This window comes from Diabrotica virgifera, chromosome 1, assembly GCF_917563875.1.
Source record: "Diabrotica virgifera virgifera chromosome 1, PGI_DIABVI_V3a".
Taxonomy (NCBI): domain Eukaryota; kingdom Metazoa; phylum Arthropoda; class Insecta; order Coleoptera; family Chrysomelidae; genus Diabrotica; species Diabrotica virgifera.
In genome coordinates this window covers 303791282-303818159 of record NC_065443.1, presented here as the reverse complement: position 1 = coordinate 303818159, position 26878 = coordinate 303791282, and the positions used below count along the sequence as shown (strand labels likewise).

General features: G+C 33.8%; 1 protein-coding gene across 1 annotated transcript in view; it reads left to right on the top strand.

The window, feature by feature from the left end:
* The window catches only part of LOC126878542 (uncharacterized), a 71111-nt gene that overhangs the window by 32162 nt on the left and 12071 nt on the right, over nucleotides 1-26878 (top strand). Inside the window, exons 4-7 of the mRNA XM_050641315.1 lie at nucleotides 3872-4123; nucleotides 5008-5178; nucleotides 19146-19580; nucleotides 25042-25746. Of these exons, the coding sequence (XP_050497272.1) occupies nucleotides 3872-4123; nucleotides 5008-5178; nucleotides 19146-19580; nucleotides 25042-25746 (1563 nt within the window). The remainder of the gene's footprint in view (nucleotides 1-3871; nucleotides 4124-5007; nucleotides 5179-19145; nucleotides 19581-25041; nucleotides 25747-26878) is intronic.

Sequence of the window (26878 nt, the reverse complement as noted above, 5' to 3'; positions counted from 1 at the left end):
AAAAAATCACTTAAATCAGACAACAGGTTTAGGAGAAATAAGACATCAAAAATGACCTATTTTTAAGGTGGCCCGTTAATTTTGGCCCAGAGTGTAATAATATTTGCATATTTATCATCGTTTACGTCATTTGATATTACAATACTTCTGCTGTTATGATTTTTTGAGTCTGGTATCCTCACCAGTAAAAAATCCCCCTTATCCACAGTATCATCTATCGTTATTTTCATGAGTTCTTCTCTACGGCATGCGCCAGCTAATCCAAATATTGCAGCTACTTTAATCATTAAATATATGTCATCTGGAGGTTCAGATAAATTTTTTATAAATTTCTTCTTTGGTGAAAATCTTTGCTTTTTTTGGCGTGAATCCTACGTTTTTTTTTCTTCAAATATGCTGTTAACTTAAAACAATCGCCTATAAACACATACACAATATGTATGTAAATTCAGCGCGGAAAAGTAAAATTTTCCAAACTAAAACGCGTGCGGAAAAGTAGACTTTTTTGCACGCTCGTAGAAAAAATATTTGAAGAGGTTGTGTGCAATATCTCATAGGTTACAATTTTTTTAACAAACTCAAAAATACATGTGACAAACAACGGAAGCACTACATGGTAAGCAGATACATAATATATCCAGTTCGCTCAGATGCTGTTTGGAATTAGGCATTTTAACTTCTGAGACAAAAATGAAGCCACGTGCTGTTTCAGAAAGTTACAGACTCATTACAGGTCGCGGGAAGCAATGAACAATATAGAAAAAATTGTTCTCGGTAGCTAAGCGGGCTAAACAATTAATATAAAGAAAACAAAAAACATGGTTATCACTGTTATCAGTAAAAGTTAAGAGAAAATCAGAAATTCGATCAATGGAGCAATCAAGAGCGGCCTTTTTAAAGATTAGGAAATTTCTGAGTAACCAAAGATTAAATGAGGCTATGAGTGAAATAAGGGACCATCCTACAAAAATTCAAAATGTGTTTTATTGTAGAATATTAACTGTTAGTCCTGTCGCCAGGGGGGGTACAACGGCCTCGTTAATTCAGATGGACTTACTCAAGTTTTTTTTATGTATTTTGACCCGAAGAACACGAATTTTTTGGGTAACAGTTGATCCGGATGTCGATAAGATTGTTATAGACCAAGAACTTGAGGAATCAAATAACAGCGATTTTTGGCAAAACAAAACAATATTTTGTATTTTTTGGGCCATTTTAAGTAAAAAATATTTCTACAAGTTTTTTCGTAGGATGCACAGTTTTCGAGATAAACGCGGTTGAACTTTAAAAAAATCGAAAAATTGCAATTTTTGAACCCGAATAACTTTTGATTAAAAAATAAAATAGCAAGTCTGCTTACCGCATTTGAAAGTTTAAGTCAAATTATATCGGTTTTGATTATTTGCATTGGTAAAAATTTATTTTTTTATTGTTTAACAAAGCTATAAACACGTAGGGTTTCCCGTGCTTTTACATGCGTTTTAACGCATGTAACATAGAAATAGTCTTGATTGCACTAGTACCTATTCTACCTACTCGTTCGATTTTAAATGAGAAATCATAGAAACATCACTCACGCACTAGTTGTTTGTAGCTTTGTTTAACAATAACACAATAAATTTTTAGCAATGCAAATAATCAAAACCGACATAATTTGACTTGAACTTTCAAAGGCGCTAAGCAGAATTGCTATTTTATTTTTTAATCAAAAGTTATTCGGGTTTAAAAATTGCAATTTTTCGATTTTTTGAAAGTTCAACCGCGTTTATCTCGAAAACTGTGCATCCTACTAAAAAACTTGTAGAAATATTTTTTGCTTAAAATGACCCAAAAAATACAAAATATTGTTTTGTTTTGCCAAAAATCGCTGTTATTTGATTCCTCAAGTTCTTGGTCTATAACAATCTTATCGACATCCGGATCAACTGTTACCCAAAAAATTCGTGTTCTACGGGTCAAAATACATAAAAAAAACTTGGGTAAGTCCATCTGAATTAACGAGGCCGTTGTACCCCCCCTGGCGACAGGACTATGTCTAAATGATATCTATCAGCTGCATAATGGACCATTCCACATTTTTTTATTTGTTACTAGATGACTGCACTAAAGTAGTTTTGGAACTGCATATTTGATAGGATCTTAGAGAAGCAAAGTGGATCAACCGCGGTTAGTCCACTGTGCTGTCGACAGTTGGTTTGCCATCATTCTTGATTGATATTTTTGGATCTTTCTGTAAATTATCATTGTGACTTTTAATTATTGTGAATTATATTTATTTTGTTGATATGGATTTCGGTGAAGATGTTACAAGTAGAGGAGAGTAGGTATATTTTATACTCTAGGGGTCCTCAAGAGGTAGGATCCTGCATTTTATTTTACATTAAAAATTACGTAAAGTCTAAACGACTCATCATGTATTCTGACCAATGTGGCCGTCAGAATCGTAATATTAAAATGTCATTATTATGCAATTATACAGGGCGGACCAAAGAAAAGGGTCCAACTCAATATTTGATAGTAGTTATTAGATTTTAAGGAAATGCCGAAACAGGTCGATTTTTATTTTTAAATTATAATTTATATATTTCATACTAGTGACGTCATCCATCTAGACGTGGTGACGTAATCGATGATTTTTTTAAATGGGAATAGAGGTTGTGTGGTAGTGAATTATTTTTTTGGTCATTCCTTATAAATAATGATATTAATGTTTATATTATTGCATAGACAATGGAACACCCTTTCAGCAAATGAGCTACCATACGATCCCTATTCCCATTTAAAAAAATCATCGATTACGTCATCACGCTCCGATGGATGACGTCACTAGTATGAAATATATGCCAAAAATTGCAATATAAAAATAAAAAGCGACCTGTCGACAAAATCGAACTATGTACTGCCAAATATCGAGATGGACTCTTTTCTTTGGCCCATCCTGTATAACTGTACCTATCTCCAGATTTTACTGTGGAAGAAATAGACCACAAGTTTCTGGTAAGTGGTCAGTGGTCATTGGTCATTCTTACTTACCATCTGACCAAGGTTTTGGTATAATAGAAAAAGAAAAGAAATTCCATCCACATGTATTTAAACCCCAAGACTGGCATACAGTCATAAAGCACGCAAAGAAGAAAAATCCTTTCACAGTAATAAACATGGACCAATCAATTCTTTTTCTACGAAATTGCTTGAAAGTAATATAACCAAGAGAAAAGTGTCGGATATCCAAAACCAAGGTAGAGTGGCTTAAAATCGGCTTAAAAAATGGTTGTTGTTTAGGAAATACTTTCCCAATACGCTCCAATATAAGTACGTATTCGACGAATAAAGATGTTTATTTTGAAACAGTCGATCTTAATAAAAGGAAATCTGTTTCCAAGAACACAATGGAATTGCCACTTCTATATCCAAATGTTAATACCATTAATAAAGCCAAAAAAAGACCTTCGGTTATGAAATTGATAGGTACACACCATGAGTTTTATAAAAACCTGAGATCTTCAGCTCAAGCAGCCGGAGGTGAACTAATTGGCCCATTTGACGGAGAATGGGATTAGACATTCTAACTTCTGATGTTTTTATACATATTATGTTCTACAAGTGAATCTGCGTCCAAGACTAGAATAAATTAATGTTTTGGATAGACCTATGGATCAGCAAAAGAGAAAAAATGGAGACTTTCGGCTCAGTGTTAGTCACTTCATCCATCTCTACCTGACGAGCCTGGACAGTTGAGACAGTTGAGCAATCGTTTGAGGCTAAAACAAACTAAAATTGGAAGGGAATTCACTGGGAATCATTCGGAATTCATTGTGACTCGTTTTTTGTCAGCAAATGTCTTTTTCTTTAATTAAACAACAATTTTCAGAGACTTTGCGGATACATCCTCCCGTTGGTGTGTTGCCAAGAATCTGCACCAAACGATACAATGTTCCAGATAGTGATTTAGTTATAGAACCCGGCGTAACCTTAAGTATTCCCGTATTTTCCATTCACAGAGACCCAGAGTTTTATCCTAATCCAGAGGTATTTGATCCGGAGAGGTTTAATGAAGAAAACAAAGCCAAACGGCATCCAGTTGCTTTTATGCCATTTGGTGAAGGTCCTAGGACGTGTATAGGTAAGACAATAATAATTAACGTATAAATAATAACATATTATTTTTATTATCTCTGATATCAAAGAACCAAGAATTGTCTGAAGAAATCGAGACCCGATGTATAATATGGTTTTCTTAGGGCGATTATGTTTAAAAAATCTGGACCCCAACTAATGGCGATATTCACAACAATTGCCGGATCATTCTGTTGCATAAAAAGATAAGTTATGTTGAGAGCATTTCTGAGCAGATCTGTGCATTTTATCCGTGTTTCTATTTCTACAATACATTCCTTTTTCTCAGCTTTTTTCATTAGGTGTATTTTTGCAAAAACCTGCCTTAACCCGTTTTAGTAAAAAGTTATGTGGTATCTGGAATCTGGATTGATTTTTTAAAATCATTCTTCTACTGGAAGGGGGATTCTTACTCAAGTGAAATATTCTATGTGATATGCTTCCTGGGCAAGGCCGTTACCGATCTAGCTGCTTTCAAGCTTCTTGGCCAACTACCGTACTATCCATATTGAAGATGTGGTTCATATTGTAATGTCCATTTAAGGATCTGTTCCCATAGACGCGTCACTTATAGCAGTTAGAAGGTAATTGCTGTATTCAGTGTAGCTGAACTGACTAATTTTGTAATTCTGCATAGCATTATAGCGCAGAGATTTGTAATTAAGGCCATTACCATCAGGGCAAAACTACACTTTAACACTTTCATGTTGATTGTGGAACTCTGTAGCTTCTCATTATACATTGGTATTAAATAGATCTCCAGGATAAGCAATTTTTGTATTGGTTTAAGCCCCGAATTATGAATACGATCAAGCTGTATCTGCAGCTCAGCTTCAGGTTCTATTATGTTTACATTTTTTATATATTTTTTTATTAAAACTTACTTTTCAGGTCTCCGCTTTGGAAAGCTTCAATCGAAAGTTGGTCTATGTTTTGTGCTGAAAAATTACAAGATCACCCTAAACGAAGAAACCAAGCTGCCTATCAAATATGACTTGGGCTTTGTATCATCCGTTAAGGGTGGAGTCTGGTTGAATTTGGAACCTATATCACCCAATGTAAAATGAATTCTGATCAGTTTTATTATGTATATATGTAGATATATAAATATATGTAGATATTATATAAGCGTATTGTATTAGTGTATAAAATAAAACATAAATGTAGGTACATTATTTTGAATTTTTTTAAACCTTCAGAGGGAAAAAGTTAAGTAGTAGGGACTTTGTGAAATTTACGGGTACTATTTTATATAATGGTGTGTTTATTTTGATTTTCTCTCTCTCTCTCTCTCTCTGATTTTTCCCTTGGTTTATCATAAATTGGAAAAAAAAATCTTTTTTATGTCAGCTAGATCAGAGATAGAAGATGAAAAAGGTCTTTGTTATAAAGAGCGATGTCAGGAACAACTACCCAGTCCGTGCAATAGCAAATTTTTGGTTATTATAAATATATGAGTATTTGAAGGAGTGGTAAAGCAGGAGCTTAGCAAAATATTACAGGCGCTTAAAGAATACAGGCTCGAGTATACAAAATTATTATACAAAATATACTTACAGGCAACAACCACTGTCAAATTACATACTAACAGTAGTCGCATTAAAATAGAACGGGGCGTTAGACAAGGAGACCCAATGTCACCTCAACTTTTTAATACGGTCTTACAACATGCTTCAAGAGTTTGGAGTGGATGACAAAGGGAATAAAAATAGATGGAGAATATCTAAACAACTTTCGTTTCGCCGATGATATAGTCATCATAGTAGCTGAGGATCTAGGTATGACAAGAGAGATGGTACAGGAACTCGTTGTGGCTACAGAAAATGTAGGTTTGAACATAAACATCTCGAAAACAAAAATAATGACAAATTGGAGAACATCAGTATTGGTGGGAAAGAAATAGAACTCGTAGATAGATATAAATACCTGGGACATGAAATTACGATTGGCAGGGATAACCAGACTCATGAACTGAAGAGAAGAATCGGTCTTGGGTGGGCAGCATTTGGAAAACTGAAAGAAACTTTTAAAAGTGAGTTGCCCACATGCCTAAAAAGAAAGGTATTGATCAGTGCGTCCTCCCAGTCTTGACGTACGGATCAGAAACGCTTACATTAACTAAAACTAAGAGTCACGCAGAGAAGAATGGAGTGGTCAATGTTAGGAATAACTCTGAGATACAAAATCAAAAACGAAGAAATCATGAGAAGAATAAAGGTGACTGACGTCATCGAAAGGATAGCCAGGTTGAAGTGGAGATGGGCAGGACACATAGCCAGAATGACAGATGGGCGATGGACAAAGAGGTTATTGGAATGGAGGCCAAGAGAAGACAAGAGAAGCGTCGGCCGAACGCCTACAAGATGGACTGGCGACTTAAGAAAGCTAAATAAAAACTGGATGAGAGCGGCGCAGGATAGACAAGGTTGGAAATGAGGGAAGGAGCCCTATGTTCAGCAGTGTACTTTTGAGGCTGGATGATGATTTGAAGGAATAAAATATGTACTTTTTGATTCAAATCATTATTGTGAACATTAAAGTATTTTGAAATAAGTATTAAAAGAAAAGTACAACAATTATCATCATCATCATCCATCATCATCATCATCACTATCTATTGCGTTACAACTATTCGTGAGCTTTTTTCGCGTTTACTATTGCCTTCCATGTTTGTCGGTCTTGAGCCACTATTTCCCATTGTGTCACTCCCATTTTCTCCAGAATATCTTATACAGCCTGTTTGCCTTTAATTCTGTAACTAAGCATACATTATTTGTAAGTTTAAACTATAATAACTGCATTAATCATGTTGATAATCATGGTTTTCCGGCGTTGATGCAGTAGTCTTCCTAACAAGCTTAAATAGCTATTTTAAGTTGAAGTATTAGTACAGTCTGAAACCGTGTGTAGAAAACAACATGGGAAATTGTATTATTGTGATAACATTTTTTATTTTGAATGCATAGAAAATAAGAAAATGAAGTGCGTTTTCAAAAAAATTATGTTTTATAAAATACAAGTACTTAAGGTAAGTTATAGAAATTTCTTTTTTTCTTCCTTATTTCTTAATGATTTTACCTGTTGTGTTATTATTTACATTAAATAATTTTGCAATGTGCGATCATTTTGCCTTTTTCACTTCTAGAAATATGAACATTTTCTTAGATAATATTTTTATATTTTTATTATACATAGTTTGACACTAATGTTAAATTTTTCAAAAGCTTTAAAAAGCTTAATAAAAATTATTGGCTGGGTATCATTTCTCCTTGCAAATAGTTTAATAACCGCAACTTTATTTAATATTACGTATAGTTTAAATAATATATTACATTGGGAACATTTTTTATTCACAACTAAGTTAGGCAACACACAATACAATTGAACTTGGTGTTGACAGATACATATCATAAAAAACTTTACGGTTTTCTTCTATAGGGCTTTTCATCGATTCTCATTTGTTTCGAGCTTTTGTCATGTGTAAGATAATATTAATAGGTTTGTTCTAGCAAACACTCAAACTAGTCAGCAAACAGTTGGTCAGTGAGAGAACATAATACAGTCACCAGTGCTATCTAAACTGATGCTAGAACAAACCTAATATGTCTACGTCATACGTCTTTGGTTTGTATCATTGGTATATGCCAATAACGTATGACGTAGATATATTAATATTATGTGACACATGACAGAAGCTTGAAACAAATGACTGCAAATGCCCTATAGGGTTTTTCATTCACAGTCACTTGTTTCGAGCTTTTGTCATATGTCGTATAATCCGTGTATATAGAGTATGTCCACGTTTGGGGTGCCCAAAGGAAAACCTTTTTTATTTTCAATTTTAGCGAAAAATGTGATTTATGATAAAAAGTTTTGCTTGTTCTAAAACCCCATAAAATGAAATAAAATTTAAGTTTTTCAAATCATGCTTAATTTTGTAGTCAATTTTATGTAAATCCCTATAAACTTGTGCACTAAGTTCGAAATTGTAAGAATAATAACTTGGGAGAACAACCCTTTCGCTTCGTTGGATTATGAAACCAAACTTTGTCGTTCTCCTTGAAACATCCAATTATTTAATAATTAAACAATTATTAATCCAATAATTTTAATAATAAAATTGAACACAAGATAATTTTTTTAACGCTTAACATTGTCGAAAAAAAAATGACAATTCGCAAATTATTTATTGGGGTTGACAGTTACTAACCTACATTGTGGCTTGGCAACACATTGTTACGGTTTCGAACTTGGTGCAACAATTTATAGGGATTTACATAAAATTGACTACAAAAGTAAGCAGGATTTGTAAAACTTGAATTTTATTTCGTTTTATGGGGTTTTAGAACAAGCAAAACTTTTTATCAAGAATGACATTTTTCCTCTTGAGCACCCCAATCGTGGATACACTGTATTATACACAGATTATACAACATATGACAGGAGCTCGAAACAAATGACAATCGCTGAAAAGCCCTATTAGTAGAAAAACATATAGACCTGGATTCCGCGTACCAAAAAAAGTTGATTAATATCAAGCTGAAAATTTGTTAATAGCTTAACGGTGTCTAGTCGGACAAACTTTGATGTACGGGAACACTGTAACAGGGGAAGTTTTAATTGTGGAACAGTTAAAAATTTGGAACGTCAGATTAGGAAAACGTTCCATGTATTTTGTCGGGCAGAATATCCAATTGATTTCTTACATTTTCATTAAACTCTCATGTAAAAATCAGACTGCTATTACTAACCAACATGATCCCTGTCATTTGACATGTTCTTCGTGTTCTACTCATCAAAATGACCAGTTGGTGATAAACACCAGTCTGATTTTTGCATGAGAGTAATGAAATTGTAACAAATCAATTGGAAGTTCTGTCCGACAAAATACATGAAACGTTTTCGTAGTCTAATGTTCCAAATGTTTAACCTGTTCCACAATTAAAACTTCCCCTGTTCCAGTGTTCCCATACATCAAAGCTTGTCCGACTAGACACCGTTAAGCTATTAACAAATTTTCAGCTTGCTATTAATCAACTTTTTTTGGTACGCGGGATCCAGGTCTAATATTTATAATCTATTTAAAACTAAGAATACCTATTTAGTTTTGAAACTGAAAATTTAAATTTCTTATGCTGTCAATAGGATCTTGTTTTTTTGACGAAATTGACTTTCCTAGTCATTTTGTTTACTCTAAATTATGTTAAATGTCCAGATTGACGTTACGATATTTCCGTAATGTTTACAGAAACATAATCAACTGGAATATAATAGTTCTAAGCCCTGCAAAATCTGGAGGGATAATACCTTTCCCAACCCGCTACAGTAGAGCAATGCTATCCTACATATCTTCGATAAAGTTCTCTTACGCTTCTTTCTTGAAGCTAGTACTCTTTTCATATTTCTTTTCTCTTCGTCATATTAAATTTGTTCTTTTTTAATTCATCATCCGAATTATTCCAACTACTAGCTAATGGTCAGAATATCTAACTATATGTATTATCCAAGATATACTCGATTTTCTTTTACTAGAAATCTACTTGAAGTCGACTAAAGTTAATTTAATTTTAAATACAGGGGTGAGAGTGAGCATAGGTCAGCTGGCTTACTATCAGGATCACAATTGCGAAGCTTCTTCTTCTTCAGGTGCCATCTCCGCTTCGGAGGTTGGCAATCATCATAGCTATTTTAATTTTTGAGGCAGTAGCTCTAAATAGTTGTTTTGAGCTACATCTAAACCATTCTCTCAAGTTCTTTAGCCATGAAATTCGTCTTCTTCCGATGCTTCGTTTGCCATCTATCTTTCCTTGAATTATGAGTCGTAGGATGCCATACTTCTCGCCCCGCATCACATGTCCGAGATACTGTAGCTTTCTTTATAGAAAGCGAAGCTAGATTATGCTAAACCAGCATTGGCCTCCAAGGTCGCCAAACATTACTTCTGTGGATTTATCAATTTGGGGTATACTTAGCTTAACAACAGATATTTTGCACGAAGATCGTAGACATAGAAAATTTTAAAGATTGGATAACAATCCTGTTATATAAAGATATCATCAATGAAGATCTCACGATGTTTGATCACAATAGGCTGGTTGTTTCTGGTGCCAAATCGCATTTATTTGATTTCGTTAATGATTATTTCTAGACCAAACTTCAGACAGTGTTAGGGGGGCCATAAAAGACAAACAACAAATAAAACGACAAATGTAAAGAAGAAGTGGGTATTGCCGTCTAATCGAAAGAGAGGGTTCATCGGTTTCACAATAAAGAGTGTCAGATTGACCGGAAAGAAATGCTGCCATCATGATCTAGAGTCTAGAGTCTAGAGCGTATGAGGGTTTTTATGTGCACTTCAGTGACTATGAGACAAAGTTTTAAGGATACGTACCTACATACCTATTTTCTGCCTGGTGTAGCTACTTTTAAAACAAGGGCGTGTGGCTTTCAAGAGACGTGAATCAAATGTCATACCTAGTAGTTTAAAATCATTAACTATGGAAAGAGAAGAATCATGTATAAAAATTGGGGTGGACGTCTTTTTAATGGTGTTATTTGTGACACTAGAGAGACAACATTACATGGATATACATACGTTGATATGTCAACCGTTTTGTAAAATCATGTTTATTGTTTTTAGCAGATATTCAACCACGTCAACTTTAATATTATTGTATTTATGTGACCACAATCAAAGTACACATTATTCATTTTTAACATGATAATTAAAAATTTTGTGTTATCTAATCATATCTTATAGTGTTATTCAAATACATCCATTGTTTTATATGTACGCATATATACAGAATGTTCTGTTGATTATAATATTACGTTTTTATTAACATTGTAGCTAAAACTGAAAGTTGTGCCACTTAGAAGTATTGTATATGAAAATATTAAGTGAGAGAAGGTAAGATAAAGCAAGTAGTACCTATATAAAAAATTTTATTTATTTATAAATTGATATTATTTTATGACTCATTATTCATATAACTATAAATATAACTATAAATATAAATATTAAATCGCCGATTTAGAGTGCTGGTTTGCGCTCCCTGTTCTAAGTGAAAAATAAGACGGTTTTGCCTTCGCATTGCAACTGAATAAAAATGGAATTTTATTTGGTTTTATAAATATAACATTTATTGATGTAAACAATTCCCAGCGGTGACTATTGGGACCGTGCAAGTTGCGCAAAGCGACACCTATTTCTACGCTCTGCACTTTTATTCGCACTTTTAGTTGTATTTACCAATTACGTTAGTCCTGGTTGCTGGATAATTGTCAAGGCCATAGCCCAAAAAAATAATAAGAAGAAAAAATAAGATTCAGGTTATGTGATGAAAACGTAAACAGTTGTAGGTAGTAAGTAAAATTAGTTATTAAAATGCAGTACTGCAAGCAGAACACAATTAATTAAATTTACCTTTATACAATAATTGCATATCATATCAATATTGTGGAGCAACATATAATTTTTCTCTTTCAATGACAGTAGATATGAAATGTACTTCAATTTGACAATTTCAATTGACAATATGAATTATTTAAGAAAGTTGCAATATTTCTCCGCTATTCGCGCACGATCGTTTCACGTATCCCTTCCAAGTACTTGCACAACGCGAATACACTTTTCTGTCCAGGAATAATATAATATACTAAATTTACAATCAAGAGGCAGTAGAAATAAACAAACCAATACACGTTAAATGCTACTAGGAGCACTCCCGCATCATATAGACCAGGGGTGGCCAAGCTCCTTGATAATCCGAGCCGCAAATAAATTTGAAATTTTTCGCGAGCCGCAATTAAACAATTCTTTAAATTTAGAAAGTGTAAAAAAGTTATAAAATTTTTCTCTCAGTGTTTGGATTTCACGAATTTTAAATTGAATTAAAATTGTTCACATCGTTGTTGCAAATGTGGAAATAATTCTACAATCAGCCTTTACTATTTCAGTATATTTAGATTCTTCATCATCCTTCCATCTTTTTCTGGTACGGCCTACTGATATTCTACCGTCTCTCAAAAAACATTGTCTGTAACACTGTCTTCCTCTGATCTTACCACATGACCAGCCCATTTTATCTTAGCTTTTACAAATATGTCTTACGATGAGGGCCAAATATCATTCTGAGAACTTTCCTTTTAAAACCAGCAGCATATTTATTTTCCGCTGATGTAGAGTCCATGTTTCTTGGATCTTAACAATGATGATAGGGGGTAAGCTGCTCTATTCACTGCAGCTATCCGTGCCGAGACCTCTTTTTATATGTGGTTATGATTACCGCCCTCAGATATTTAAACTCTTTTACTACTTCGAAGTTGTAGTCGTTAATAGTTATGTTCTGCCTAACTCTTGGTCTTGGATTTTTGGTTACTAGCATGTATTTCGTCTTCTCTTCATTTATTCGAAGCCCCAGACTACCTGTTTCTTCCTCGAGTTGTGAAAACACCTCTCTCACGTCTCTTGTAGAATAAGCAACTGCACCTAGATCACCAGCAAAGGCCAACAATAGTTTTTATCATCGATTCGCAAATCCCTCTATCATCTCAGATGATATTTTACTTATTACATATTCTAACGCCAAATAATAGCAACGGTGATAAGGGGTCTCCTTGTCAAAGTCCTGATGTTACAAGTTACACTTAGGTCCGGTTTCACCAACAACAAATAAATCAATGAATGTCGATTAAAATTTATTAGACGTTTATATTTATATTTTGTTTCAATATAATTTTGATAATTTAATGTAAAATTGGCGAATTTACTTTCTTTAAAATATTTATAGCGAGATTATTTTGCCAATTTATTCGAAGAGTAAGTATTTATTTGATAAATAACTAAAATAAGTCTTATGTGACGTTAGTAAAATGGAAAAATGTCAGTTTATTGGTCGAATAACTTTATTCATAGAATAAACTACTATTTGTCGTTGGTGAAACCGGCCATTAGTCTTTTATATTTGTTGTTGTCAGTAATAATTACGTACTTAACTTATTTAAGACATTTTGAAAGAAAAAAGTTAAAAGTAATTCAGATATTTATTGAGAGCCGCAGAAAATCCTTCAAAGAGCCACATGTGGCTCGCGAGCCACAGTTTGGCCACCCCTGATATATACATTGTAAATCCCAAATCATGATTTTCAAAGTTTATACATTGCAAGTTATGATTCGGGAATGCTCTAGTAGCATTTAACATAAATATATGATTGAATATCGTTATACGAATCATAACTTACAATGTATAAACTTTGGAAATCATGATTTGGGATTTACAATGTATATATGATGCGGGAGTGCTCCTAGTAGCATTTAACGTGTCTTGGTTTGTTCTAGATCTAGATATATACTAAATTTACAATCAAGATGCAGTAGAAATAAACAAACCAATATATTATATTATATATTATATTGGTTTGTTTATTTCTACTGCATCTTGATTGTAAATTTAGTATAAATCTAACGTTGCTCCTACTATACTCTGACAAGAAACTGGGGAGGGTGACTCATAAATAAAACTTTATAAAGTAGCTTATAAAATCATATAACTTATCATATGATAGCTTACAAAATCAAATATTATATCCTTTACTAATAAAAAAATCAAAATAATATAGGTTCATAACATTTCAATATTTCATTAACTCTTCGTACATTTTATAGGTAATATGCGTTTTTCTGCGGCCGTTTAATAATATGCTCATTATTCACTATTTTTGAATAGATAATAATACCCGTTACTTTACCCGTGAATAATAGTTTATCACTCACGGGCTGAAGTTACTCACGTGTCATTACTCACGGGTTGAAGTTAGATTCAAGTTGTGGATGGCACTTTTAATATACTTAATATTAGTAAATAAAATTATTTAAACTTTATTTAATAAAATAATCATTGTAATTACATCAACAATTAACTTATCAAAATGTTTAAACGATTTTAACTGTAATAATGGATCAGAATATGTTTTACGTTTAAATTTCAACATTTGACATATTAAGATTGACGTTATTAAAAGGTAAACATAAACAATGTGTATTAATTCTGTAAAAGAGTTTACGGATATGAAATTTATATCATTGAATTCTGTTTCACTTACTGTTGATTGTACAATAGATTTTTATTAGGAGCAAACGTTCTTTTTCATGTAATTGCCTTAAAATATCTTATTTTTAAAAGCCACCGCCTTGATATACCATGACACTAATGACATTTCTATGATTCTTACAGTGTTGCCATAGTTATATAAAATATGTTTTCGTATGAAAAATAAAATCTTTCGATTTTAAATAATGTTAGTAGTTGATACTTATATTTTTTAACTTATCCAAATAAAAAAGGTCGTTGAAAAAGTATAGTATTCTACTCGCATGTAATGACTATTACTCACTCTGAAACTTCATCATCGTGAGTAATAGCATCGTGAATAATACACTATTCTTTACGGTGAGGTCGGTGAGTCAGCTGTAACAATAGACGTATTCTCGTGCGATATTCCCGCATTAATTGTAGATAGTTACGTCGTCATCATATTATTTTCTCCTTATCTGTTAAAAGGAAATATCAAATGACAGCGTTTTTGTATCGAAAGTGAAGATCATTATAATATTTTTTATATCGAGTTACAGCTCATTTTAGAAAACCTATTGATTTTACCTATTTCGTACATACCTAGTTGTGGTACTATTTTTAAAGTCAAACGAATATAGAGTTTTGCCCAGGATATCTTTTTTACTTAATGGGTTTTCATCCTTACTAATTTGAATTTAAAATTTGATTTTAGACATAGTCTTCAATATTGAGTCAGCGCACAATACGTTGAACTGTTAGCCACTGACAATTTGGAAAAAAGGAAGCATGTATTCTTTTTTATATTATTCCATTTTTAAAATTTTTATTTTACAGGATTAATTGCTAAATTAAAATATTAAAATTTTAAACGCTATTCTAGCTTATATACCGATTCGCGATTGGGTCAAATACCTACTGAGGTAAAATACGCTCTCCCACTTCTATATTAAAGCATTATATTCAATCTGATTCAAACAATTAATATAGAACATTAGTGTAGAAAAACACTAGCTGAAAGTTTGTAGAACAGTCATACAAGCACAAATATGTAATGTAAAAACAGAGACTGTTAAAAATACCACCACAGATAAATTTTGCATCTGTGTATGTAAAAAAACATTTTTTTTGTGTATTTACATAGTACAACTACTCGACTATGGTCATTGGTACATACAACTACTATGGTCATTGGTACAAAAACAAAAATTAGGAAGCATAAATTATTGATTTATATGTCTAATTAATAGCGAAGTTTACGTCTAATTAATAGAGGAGATACCTAAAATCCAATAAAATTGGGTACTTACCTATTCAATGGTAAAACACAAAATGACTTTGATAATAATACCAAAATTTCCAAAGTCAATTATATGTATTTAACAGGTTGTATAACTGTCTGAATGAACACAAAACATTAACAGGAATTAAGAAAACTACAATTTACACAATCATTTAGAAAAGTCGACAAATCATTAAATGCAAAGGTCAGTTTTAGAAGACAATCCACGTTTTGGAGACGATATTTTCCAGAAAATATAAAAAATAAAAGACAGGGGAGAAAAAACTTGACTTAAATTGGTAGTGAACAGTCAAGGTGGTTGATGAAGATAAAGTTCTGATATTTTCATATCGTATGTAAATGGATTAATCCAATATATTATTTTAATTTTCATATACAGTGAAAACTGTTAATCAGACTGGTGCCGTCTCACAGTGGTCCAAAATTCCGAAAAGCTGGCCAAAAGTAAAAAAAGATTCGACGTTTCTGGAATATAATTCCATTTTCTAAAAAAGAATTAAATTCCCTATTCACTGTTTGCAACGCTAGAGCTATATCTCTTATATCTGAATTTCCAGTTCAGTTCAAAGTAGACCTTCGTACGGAACATACCCGCAGTTAAGAATAACGAATATTTTATACGCACAGTCTTGTGCGTATATCTCGAAAATGAAGTGCGCAAATTCAATTCCGCAAAATGGATGATATTGGTTCCTTTGGTTTTGCGAGATTTTTTTGTACAAGCGCTCTGTGCTATGAGTTTTAATATGAATCGTTAACAACGCAGAATAAACAAATCATGCCGAGGCATTCAGGTAGTTGTTATGGCTGTAGATCTTTAGTTATTTCAGTATCGTAGTGTAAAATAGTAGATAAAAGGGCCACGTGCAGTATTGTTGAAAAATAAAATAAAAATTAGTTTTGACTTTTATATGATTAATAATCGAATTTAACGTTGGAATAAAAAATTGGCGGATTGCACCAGCCATTTTGTTTTTGAAATTTCGATTTCAGATTCGTAATCAGCAACCTGAAAAACCCCCGGATATCAAATTTTGACGGTATTAAATATATTTAAAATATATAAATCGGCCATATTACATCCGTCATTTTGTTTTTTGCAGTTTAGACATCGGATTCGTAATTAGCGACCTCAAAAACCCCTGGATGCCTAATTTCATAAAAATCAAAAAACGCTCTCATATTTTGGCCATATTTTTGGGTTTTTGGACCACTGTGCGTCTGCTAGAATGTCTAGCTAGAGCCACAAAAAAAAGAAGAGTGTTAACAGGAATTTAGCTAGACGACTTTAATTTGTGTTATATCATAAAAAGTACCGTATCAAAAAATACTTTCAAAAAATAATTAAAATGAAATTGTTCATGTTCCTCTGTCCATGGCCGCAGTTCATTAATTTGTTTTCCCGATTATTTCCAGGTTTTCCTCACAGGCTTCTAGCCATTTTTCCGTAGTAATAATCTTCTCTCCTTTTCTTCCCTTTCAGCTGCGAATTCTTCGATAACCTCACTATCGAAGTCTCTTTTTTCTTACGATCTGATTAATTTCTGTTTTCCGTTACAGTTCTCTGATCTCTGAATTTGTTTGTCTCCTCCAAAAGTCTTTATCGTGTTTTACTCCCCCGAATATTTTCCTTAGACTTAGAACACTCGTCTCCCAGATGATCAGCATATTTTCTTTATTTTTGTTCATAACCTATGTTCCGCTTTCGTAAAGTACTGTGGGCTCGATCACTGTTCGTATTAGCTCAGTTTTGCCTCACTGTAAATATTTTTTGCTCTTAGTGGTTTGTGTAGGGCTCCGGCAGTTTTCTTTCATCTCGAAATTCTCTTCTCAATATCTTGGATTTCTTCCCCTTTGCTTATTAGGTTTACTCCTAGATACTCAAACTCTGTCACATTTTTGAAGCAATATTATTTGTAGTCGAATTGTTTGTGTCTTCAGATATAGTCTGCCGCATTTCCATATAGTATAGTCCGTCTAGAAAGTATCCGGAAAAAAGAAAGCAGAATTATAATTTTACTGTATTTATTTCTATCACTTGAAATATAAAATTTCAACAAATAATTTATCTTATTTACTTATACAACCTTCATTTATATCTAAACACTTAACTAAACACACCAGATGGCGCTAGCCACCTACTATCATCACTTCAGTTGCAATGGGTGGGAAAACCTCTCGATACGAATCAGTTAAAATATGGAGAACAGTGCCTACGTTCTTTCCGATGAAGGCTCCAATAAGAGCCGAAAATCGCGATTCAAGGGACTGGACTGCACTCCGTATTCTAATTGAAAAGTAAGATTGTTTTGCCTTCGCATTGCAACTGAATAAAAATGGTATACATTTTTATTTTACTTAACTAAACGTCCAGGTACACCCGAAACTAGGTCAAGGCCATAATTTTCGGTAATGGTGTTCCGGGCCTGTAAAACTGACCGAATCAAACCTCCTTTATCTCGTGGCGCTGCTCGTTCCACTTCAATCTTCATCAGTCCCCATATGTTTTCAATGGGGCTAAGATCTGGAGATGCTACTGGCCACGAAATTGTTGCCAATTCGTGTTCTTGCATCCAAGCTTGAGTATAAGCAAAAGTATGGCATCTTGCATTATCTTGCTGAAAACTCCACCCCTCTGGATATAAAACATAAACCGTTTCAATAAGAAAACCATTTAGGATGTCACAATATTTCGCACTATCAACAGTACCATTAACTATACAGAGAAGTGTAGCACCACGCTGAGATATTGCTCCCCAAACCATTATTTTAGTGGGAAATTTGGAAATTTGAACGGTAACATTTTCTCTTGATAAGACTTTTAGATGATTTGCACCAAGCTGGAAACAACTTTGATCAGATATAAAAACATTATTAAAATTATCTTCTCGAAAACGTTGACAAAAATCTAATCTTCGTTGCCTTTGCAGAGGTGTCATTGTAGGGATTTTTTTTGGATTCCTTGAAATGTAGCCTTGCTTTTTCAATGACATACGGACAGTTTCTGGACACACTTTTATTATTCGTTGATTTCCAAATCTGTTCGCTTATTTTCGAATCCCTAGGCGCGTATTTTGCCGTCCTAAAGGCATTAAAGCATTTAAATTGTTTCCGCGAATATTACGCGGTCTACCCGAAACTGGTCTATGTCTCATATCTATGCCATTTTTTATCCTCTTTATTGTCTCATACACTGCACTTTTTCCTAGTTCAGTCAATTGCACTAATTTTTTAACGTTTCGGACACCCCTTCTATACAAATATTCCACCACTTTTCTTTTTTCTAATTTCACAATTCCTTATTTCACAATTCTTAAGTCTATTTACAAACAACAATATTTGACAGATGGTGTTGTCATGCGATTTTGTCCATAATCTAGTATCGGCACAACCTACTTGATGCATTACTTTTGTCTTAAAATATTACAAAAAGGAAATCTATTAAAATTAGGAAAAATATAAAATTCCGAATACTTTCTAGACGGACTATACTTTATTTTTCTTCTCATTAGTAATCAGTACAAGACATTGAAGAGTACTAAGGATAACGGATCTCTCTCCTTTAACTTCACATTTTCCTGTTAGGCTTGGTTTTATCCTTACTGTATTGTCGGTCTTTATTAAGGTCATGTACTTTATTTTTTAGGGTTGTTAATTAAAAATGGAGATAAGTCCATGGATTTATTTATTGGTTACACTAGCTACGCTAGTATATATATACTCTAAGCGACAGTTCTCGTACTGGAAAGACAGGAATGTAGTACACATCGAACCAGTGTTCTTTTACGGTAACATCAAGCCAGTAATGAAGAGAAGAGCCCACATAACCGATGTTCTTGGAGAACTTTACAATAAAGTTAAAGCGCAAGGAAAGCGTTTTGGGGGTCATTATGCATTGTTCACTCCCCAGTTTATTCCGGTTGATTTGGACTTGATTAAATGTATATTACATAAAGATTTTGCCTCTTTTACGAATCGCGGGCTTTATGTTAACGAAGAAAAAGATCCCCTTACCGGTCATCTCTTCAACCTTGAAGATGAGAAGTGGAGGAATCTTAGAGCCAAGCTTACGCCAACTTTTACATCAGGTAAGATATTATTATCTAATCTACCCATACGCATAATGACTCTATCATTAGAAAAATACCATAAAAAAATGTGAATTTTTTTAATTTTCAGTGTTTATTTTGTTTTTAACTTTCGCTGTCTAATGTTTTTAAATATTTTTCACTAGTGTATTTTTGTCTGGAAAACCTTTATAAATTGGTCGTACTAATTGGATTATTGTACATCCCTCATTTATTTGGGATGACTATTCCAGCATTTTTGAGTAGTCTACCAGATTATACAGGGTGTTTTATTAATAATTGTCCATATAGTAACTGGAGAAACCTTATCACAAAATACGAAAATTTAACCTAAAACACTTAAATAAAATGTGGTTCCTTACTGAGTTACAGGGTGTTTTATCTAAAAACTTAAAAACTATTTTTGCTCAGCATTTTAAAACTATTCGACGTATCCTTTTCATACTTGGCAGAAAGTGCGACTACTAGACACTCCTACTAAATTCTGATAAACAAACGTTTCTAGCTACTACCAGAGGCGTACGACAGGGGATGGTGGATGGTTGATCCTTCTCAAATTCTACGCCACTGGAGGAATTACTATTTTAGTGCCATTTTTAGATTCTAAAATACTTTCTACGTAAATAATATACTCTTCATTGGTAAGGATAAAGTCATTAGTTTTCGAGATATTTGAAGTTAAATATGAAACGGCACAGTTATTTTGATTAATTTATGATAATATGATTCATACGATTAAAATTTAAAAATTATTTGTACCCAGTACTTTAAAACTATTTGGCGTATCCTTATCACACTTGGCAGAAACTGTAGGTACTGTACATCCTACTAAATTAAGATAAATAAACGTTTCTAGCTACTACTAGAGCCGTACGACAGGGGATAGTGGCTGGTTGACCCTTCCCAAATTCTACGTCACTGACGAAATTGCTATTTTAGTGTAATTTTTTTATTTTGCAATAGTTTTTATGTAAATAATATACTCCTTATTCTTAACGATAAAATGATTAGTTTTCGAGATATTTGAAATTAAAAACGAAGCGACACAATACACTGATCAACATAACCGTGTCGTTTCATTTTTAACTTCAAATATCTCGAAAACTAATGACTTTATCGTTACGAATGAAGAGTATATTATTTTCATAGAAAGTATTTGAGAATCCAAAAATTGAACTATAATAGCAATTTCGTCAGTGGCGTAGAATTTGGAAAGGGTCAACCATTCACTTTTCCCCGTCGTACGCCTCTGGTAATAGCCATAAACGTTTGTTTAATATAATTTAGTAGCTTGTACAGTACCTATACTTCCTGCCAAGTATGAAAAGGATATGTAGAATAGTTTTAAAATGCTGAGTAAAAATAGTTTTTAAATTTTTAGATAAAACACCCTGTAACTCAGTAAGGAACCACATTTTATTTAAGTGTTTTAGGTTAAATCTTCGTTTTTTGTACTAAGGATTCTCCAGTTACTATATGGACAATTATTAATGAAACACCCTGTATAAGTCTAAAAGATGGATACCTACAATATATTTTTTGAGTTAGTGGGTTGTCTTCAGAAAGTGTTTGCCACATCCGATGCCTTACCTTTCATTCAAACAAAATGTGATGTAGTATTTCAGATTCTCAGCTACATAGTCTGCAGCTTAAGTGTGTATGAAATGGCCTCGTTGTATGCCGGTGTGCCTTGACTGGCGTATGTCCTGTAAGAAAGCCTGCCTTAATTCTGTACTGATTATTGCGTGTCATCCAGTTTATTTTTCATTGTTATTTGACATATTTTCTCGTTGAGCTCTTGCTATTGCGTGGTGACAGGTGACACTCCAAAAATATTGTTAACTTGCTGTCTCCATTAACTAAGCATCCTGCGCCAGATGGACAACTTCATGTAGGGATGTTCCCATGCCTTCATAGGGATGCCTTAATTTGGTTTGCCCATCTTGTTGAAGATCTTCCACTTTATCTTCGGCCTTCTACCTTTTCTTCTACTTCCAATAATTCCATAGTATTTGTTCTTCTTGCTATGTCATCATCATATCAGTGGCGTTACAACTCTTCACGAGTCTTGCCGTGTTTACTATTGCCTTCCATGTTTGTCGGTCCTGTGCCTCTATTGCCCATTGTCTCACTCCCAATTTCTCCAGATCATCTTTCATTGTATCTTTCCACTTTTTCTATGCCAGCCTACAGAGCAACTTTCATCTGGTCTTTCCCAAAACACGTTGTTTATAAGAAGATTCTCGTTACTGCATCTCATTTTGGCTATATGTCCGAAGTAATGAGATACCAACTCATTTAGATAGAAGCCATATAATAAAAAAGAAATACTTTCACTGGACACGCTCACAAGACGAAACAGCATTTGGAGACTACATTAATAACACTCTTGATCACACCATAATATCAAACGATGTCGATGAGTTGCACAAACAAATAGTTGATACATTAAACTGGCACAAGCACGTTTTTGCCCAAGACCAAACGAGATGAAAAGATAACTTTAGAAACACAACTCAAAATAACAAAATAAATTACAAGACCTCTTCAATCTCTGCTTGTATAGTCAAAAAATTCCTATAACTTGGAATAACTCAATTACAATTCTTCTGCATAAAAATGGTGACAACATAAACCTAGAGAATTACAGGTCAATTTCTCTACTCAACCATTTATACAAACTGTACACCAGAATAATAACCAATCGATTGGAAGCAAAATTTGAGCTGTACCAACCAAAAGAACAGGCTGGTTTTCGCCCCAACTACGGTACAAATGACCACCTACATTGCATCAAAGTCTTGATTGAAAAATCAATTCAATAAAAAGACCTCTAGTTCTAACGTTTATAGACTTCCATAAAGCGTTTGATACTATCGAACTACCCGCACTACTTAAGGCATTGGAAGAGCGTCGAATTGATCGTAGGTACACCAATATTATAGAAAATATATACACACATGCTACAACAACTATAAATCTGCACGTTCCTGCATGCTTTGAAATCACTGGAATGGGAAAATAAAGGAATAAATATCGATGGTGAGATGCTTAGTCATCTACGATTCGCAGATGATATTGTTCTGATTTCAGATGACCTAAAAACTGCCAATGATATGTTGAATGAATTCCGCGATGCAGCACGTAAAGTAGGTCTAAATATTAATTACCAAAAGACCAAAATAATGACGAATTTAGTTCCGAGCCATCCTTTAAAGGTAGAAGACGTCGAAATTGAAGTTGTTGACAGCTACATATACCTTGGACATACGGTAAAAATTAGCAGAGCAATCAAACTGCTGAGCTCCTAAGAAGAATAACTCTGGGATGGGCAGCTAATGGAAGACTACGTGGTATTTTTAAAGGTGATATACCTATCATCTTATAAAGAAGAGCCTTTAATCAATGTGTCATGCCTGTTCTTACATATGGCGCAGAGATACTTACCTTAACAAGGACATCTGCACGAAAACTACAAGTGACGCAAGGTAGAATGGAAAGATCATTGTTGGGCATAACGTTAAGAGATAGGGTAAGAAACGAAGAAATTTGTAGAAGTGGTGTAGAAGACATAATAAAACATATAGCCAAATTAAATGGAAGTGGGCAGGACACGTCGCTAGAATGAGAGATGATAGATGGACCAAAAAAATCTTGTAGTGGAGACCAAGAGCGGATAGACGAAACCCGGGAAGACCACCCACAAGATGGACTGACGACATCAAGAGGATTTGTAAAAACTGGATTGCAGCAGCGCAGGATAGATCTGAATGGAAGTTTTTCGAGGAGGCCTATGTTCAGCACTATGGGCTACTATGGGCTAATGATGATGAATGTGGCTCGGTAAACTTTTTAATAGGCAGTCTTTTATAGGAAGCTCTTCCAGAATTGTCAGGTTCTGTCCATAATATGAGTAGAATTCTCTTCTGTAGATTCTGTAGAAGTATTTCGAATACTTGTATCGATTTTTTTCATGTTTCACATTATTAGTATTGTTTTGAAGCTTATCACATTATCAGTCCATAATCAGAGTAGGAATTATTTATTCGTGCTGTAATCATTTTGTTTTCATTCAGTTTGTTTTAGCAACCAAATCAAATAGTATGGTACGCCCCTTCATGCCCCTAAGAATTTTCTACATTTTATGCCAATTTCTTTCATACACCAGTAAAAAAACAAGTACAGATTTTTAAGATTTCATGACTTTTCGTTCAATACACAGAACTACTTAATTTACGTTAAATGTGTGTATCCTAGATTACACTAACCAGTATCGTGCTAACATCATCATCATTCTCTTTACCTTATCCTTATGCGAGGTCGGCTTCCCTAATGGCATTTCTCCACACAATTCTATCTTGGGTCATATCAATGTCAATCCCCTTTACCAACATATCCTGGCTTATCGTCTCCTCCCAGGTCTTCTTTTGTCTTCCGCTCCTACTCCTTCCAGGAATCTGCACTTCAGCTATTCTTCATATAGGGTGATTAACCTCTCGACGTTGAACATGACCAAACCATCTTAACCTATGCTCTCTCATTTTGGCATCAATTGGTGCCACATCTAGACTTCCCCTAATATACTCATTTCTAATTTTTTCCTTCTTTTTCACTCCACTCATCCATCTAAGCCTAAGCATTCTCATTTCCGCCACATGCATTCGTTGTTGCTCTTTCTTCTTCAATGCCCAACATTCAGTTCCGTACATCATAGCCGGTCTTATGGCTGTTTTATAGAATTTTCCGTTCAGCTTGATTGGAATTTTTCTGTCACACAACACACCACTCGCTTCTTTCCACTTCATCCATCCAGCCCTAATTCTACTGCATGCATCTCCATCTATTTCTCCATTACTCTGTAATACCGATCCCAGGTACTTAAAACTATTTCTTTTTACAATCAGTTCACCATCCAAAGATACCATTTATTTGTAGTAACTCCATCTTTAAAATGAACATTCCAAATACTCTGTCCTTGTCCTACTAAGTTTTAAACCTTTTTCCTCCAGAGCTTATCTCTACTGTTCCAGTTTTTGTTCTAAGTCTCTTTCACTATTTGCTACTAAAACGACATCATCAGCATACATTAAGCACCATGGAATGTTACCCTGTAGTTTCGCTGTTATCTGGTCCAAAACTAATGAGAGTAAATACGGACTAAGCACCGAGGCTTGGTGCAATCCTACTTTCACATGAAATTTATCAGTCTCTCTCACACCTGTCCTAACACTAGTCGTTACTTTCTCATACATATCCCTCACAATCTTTACATATTCACCAGGGACTCCTTTCTTATTGAGTGTCCAGTTTCGTGCTAACACCATATTGGAATTTTCTTTCAATCTAAAACAGTACATGTAGTTTTGTAAGTTTAGGTACCTAAAAATGTTTTCATTTAAAATTGCTTCTTACGATCAAAAACGTTCCATCTTATTACATAATATTATAACTAAATCTTTAGGGAAAATGAAGATGATGTTCCAAACTATGGTTAGCTCATCAGAAGGCCTTCAAGAAATGCTCAAGACTACTTCATCGAGCACAGAGCCCGTGGACATAAAAGACATTTTAGGCTGCTTCACCACTGACGTCATCGGATCAGTGGCATTCGGTCTGGATATAAACAGCATGAAGAACCCAGACTCTGAATTTAGAGAATACGGTAAAAGGATTTTCAGAACTACACTAATGGGTAGGATTAAATTCATGTTTCTTACTATATTCCCGCGGTGGCTATCTAAGCAAATCGGAATAAAAATATTTTCTAAAGATACTGAAAGCTTTTATATTAATTTGGTGAAGAAAACAGTGGCGTACAGAGAGGAAAACGACGTTTACAGAAAAGACTTTATGCAACTACTTATCCAGTTGAAGAGTAGGGGCAAGGTTTCTGAAGAAAATGAAGACCAGTTGATGCAAAAGACCAAAAATAGCAACATCCAGGGTTTGTCTCTAAACGAGATGGCAGCACAGTCGTTCGTGTTCTTCATTGCTGGGTTCGAGACTTCAGCCACTACGATGTCGTTTGCTCTGTTAGAGTTAGCTCAGAACCAAGAAATTCAAGATAAAGCAAGAGGTGAAATCAACAGGGTTCTTGCGAAACATGATAATAAAGTGACTTATGAAACCATAATGGATATGGAATATTTGGACAAAGTGGTGTTAGGTAAGAGATTTTATATTTTTAGTTTAAAATTTAGTTCGAACTAAGACCACAGAGGTTACATAGGTACTTAAAAATAAATTATTTATGCCTGTTTGTACCAATAGAGCTTAAGCTTAAGACGTGACTTAAGCTCAGCTTACGAAACATACGCGTTACATCATTGAGTCTTACATCAATTTTAAGCTTGCCATAATGGATTGCTACTTGGATTGAATACATAAGAATCGAAAATTTTGGTGCAATGTAAGTGAGAGTTAAAGCGGCCCTATCTATAAACTGCGCTGAACTAAACTGGAACTTAAGATTTGTTGGTGCAACCAGGCATTAAATAAGTACCGGGTGTCCCAATAAGAATGGCTCTCGGCCATATCTCAGGAACGGTTTATAGTAGAGCTTTGAAATAAAAAATTTTATAACAAAAGTTGCCTCAGGAAAAGGCTGGAAATTATTTTCATAATTGTGGGTCCACCGCTAGAGGGCGTAATTGAATATCAAAAATAAAAAAATCTAAATTTTACAAAATTTTCCTAATGAAGGGGCACTGGAAATCCGATTATTGTATTCTTCATCAAATTCTGCGCATATTTGATTTAACAAGTTTAACTCTACCTTTGCAAATAAGAGGTGGGGGTGAGTGGGAACCTTGTTATGAAAAAATGGCTGTAAGTCCGGTTCTGCTAAATCAAATTTTGAAAACTGGGTCTTGTTTAAGACAGATCTTTTTCTTCAATGTAAGCGTGATAATTTTGAACCATCCTAATAAGTAATAAGCCAGCTGGGAGGCGTTATTTAATTTTTTTCAGAAATCTAGTTTTCTTTGGAAAATAATAAATACAAGTATGCATTTTTAATCATACTTTATAAAATTAGATTAAATTAGCAATAGAATAGCGAAAACCGCATGTCGATACCTTTTGTCTATCTCAAGATATCTCGAGAAACGTGTAAATTTTATACATAACTGTTACTATCACCGGTAAACTAAGTTAATGAAAAGTAGTGTGCTGTGGAAAAAAACAAAATAACATTTTCCAGATGTCAACGTATAAAAATATAATTAATTAAAACAACAATATAAAGAGAAACAATACTATTAAAATTAAATATAACACAGAACAAAAAGAACTACTTA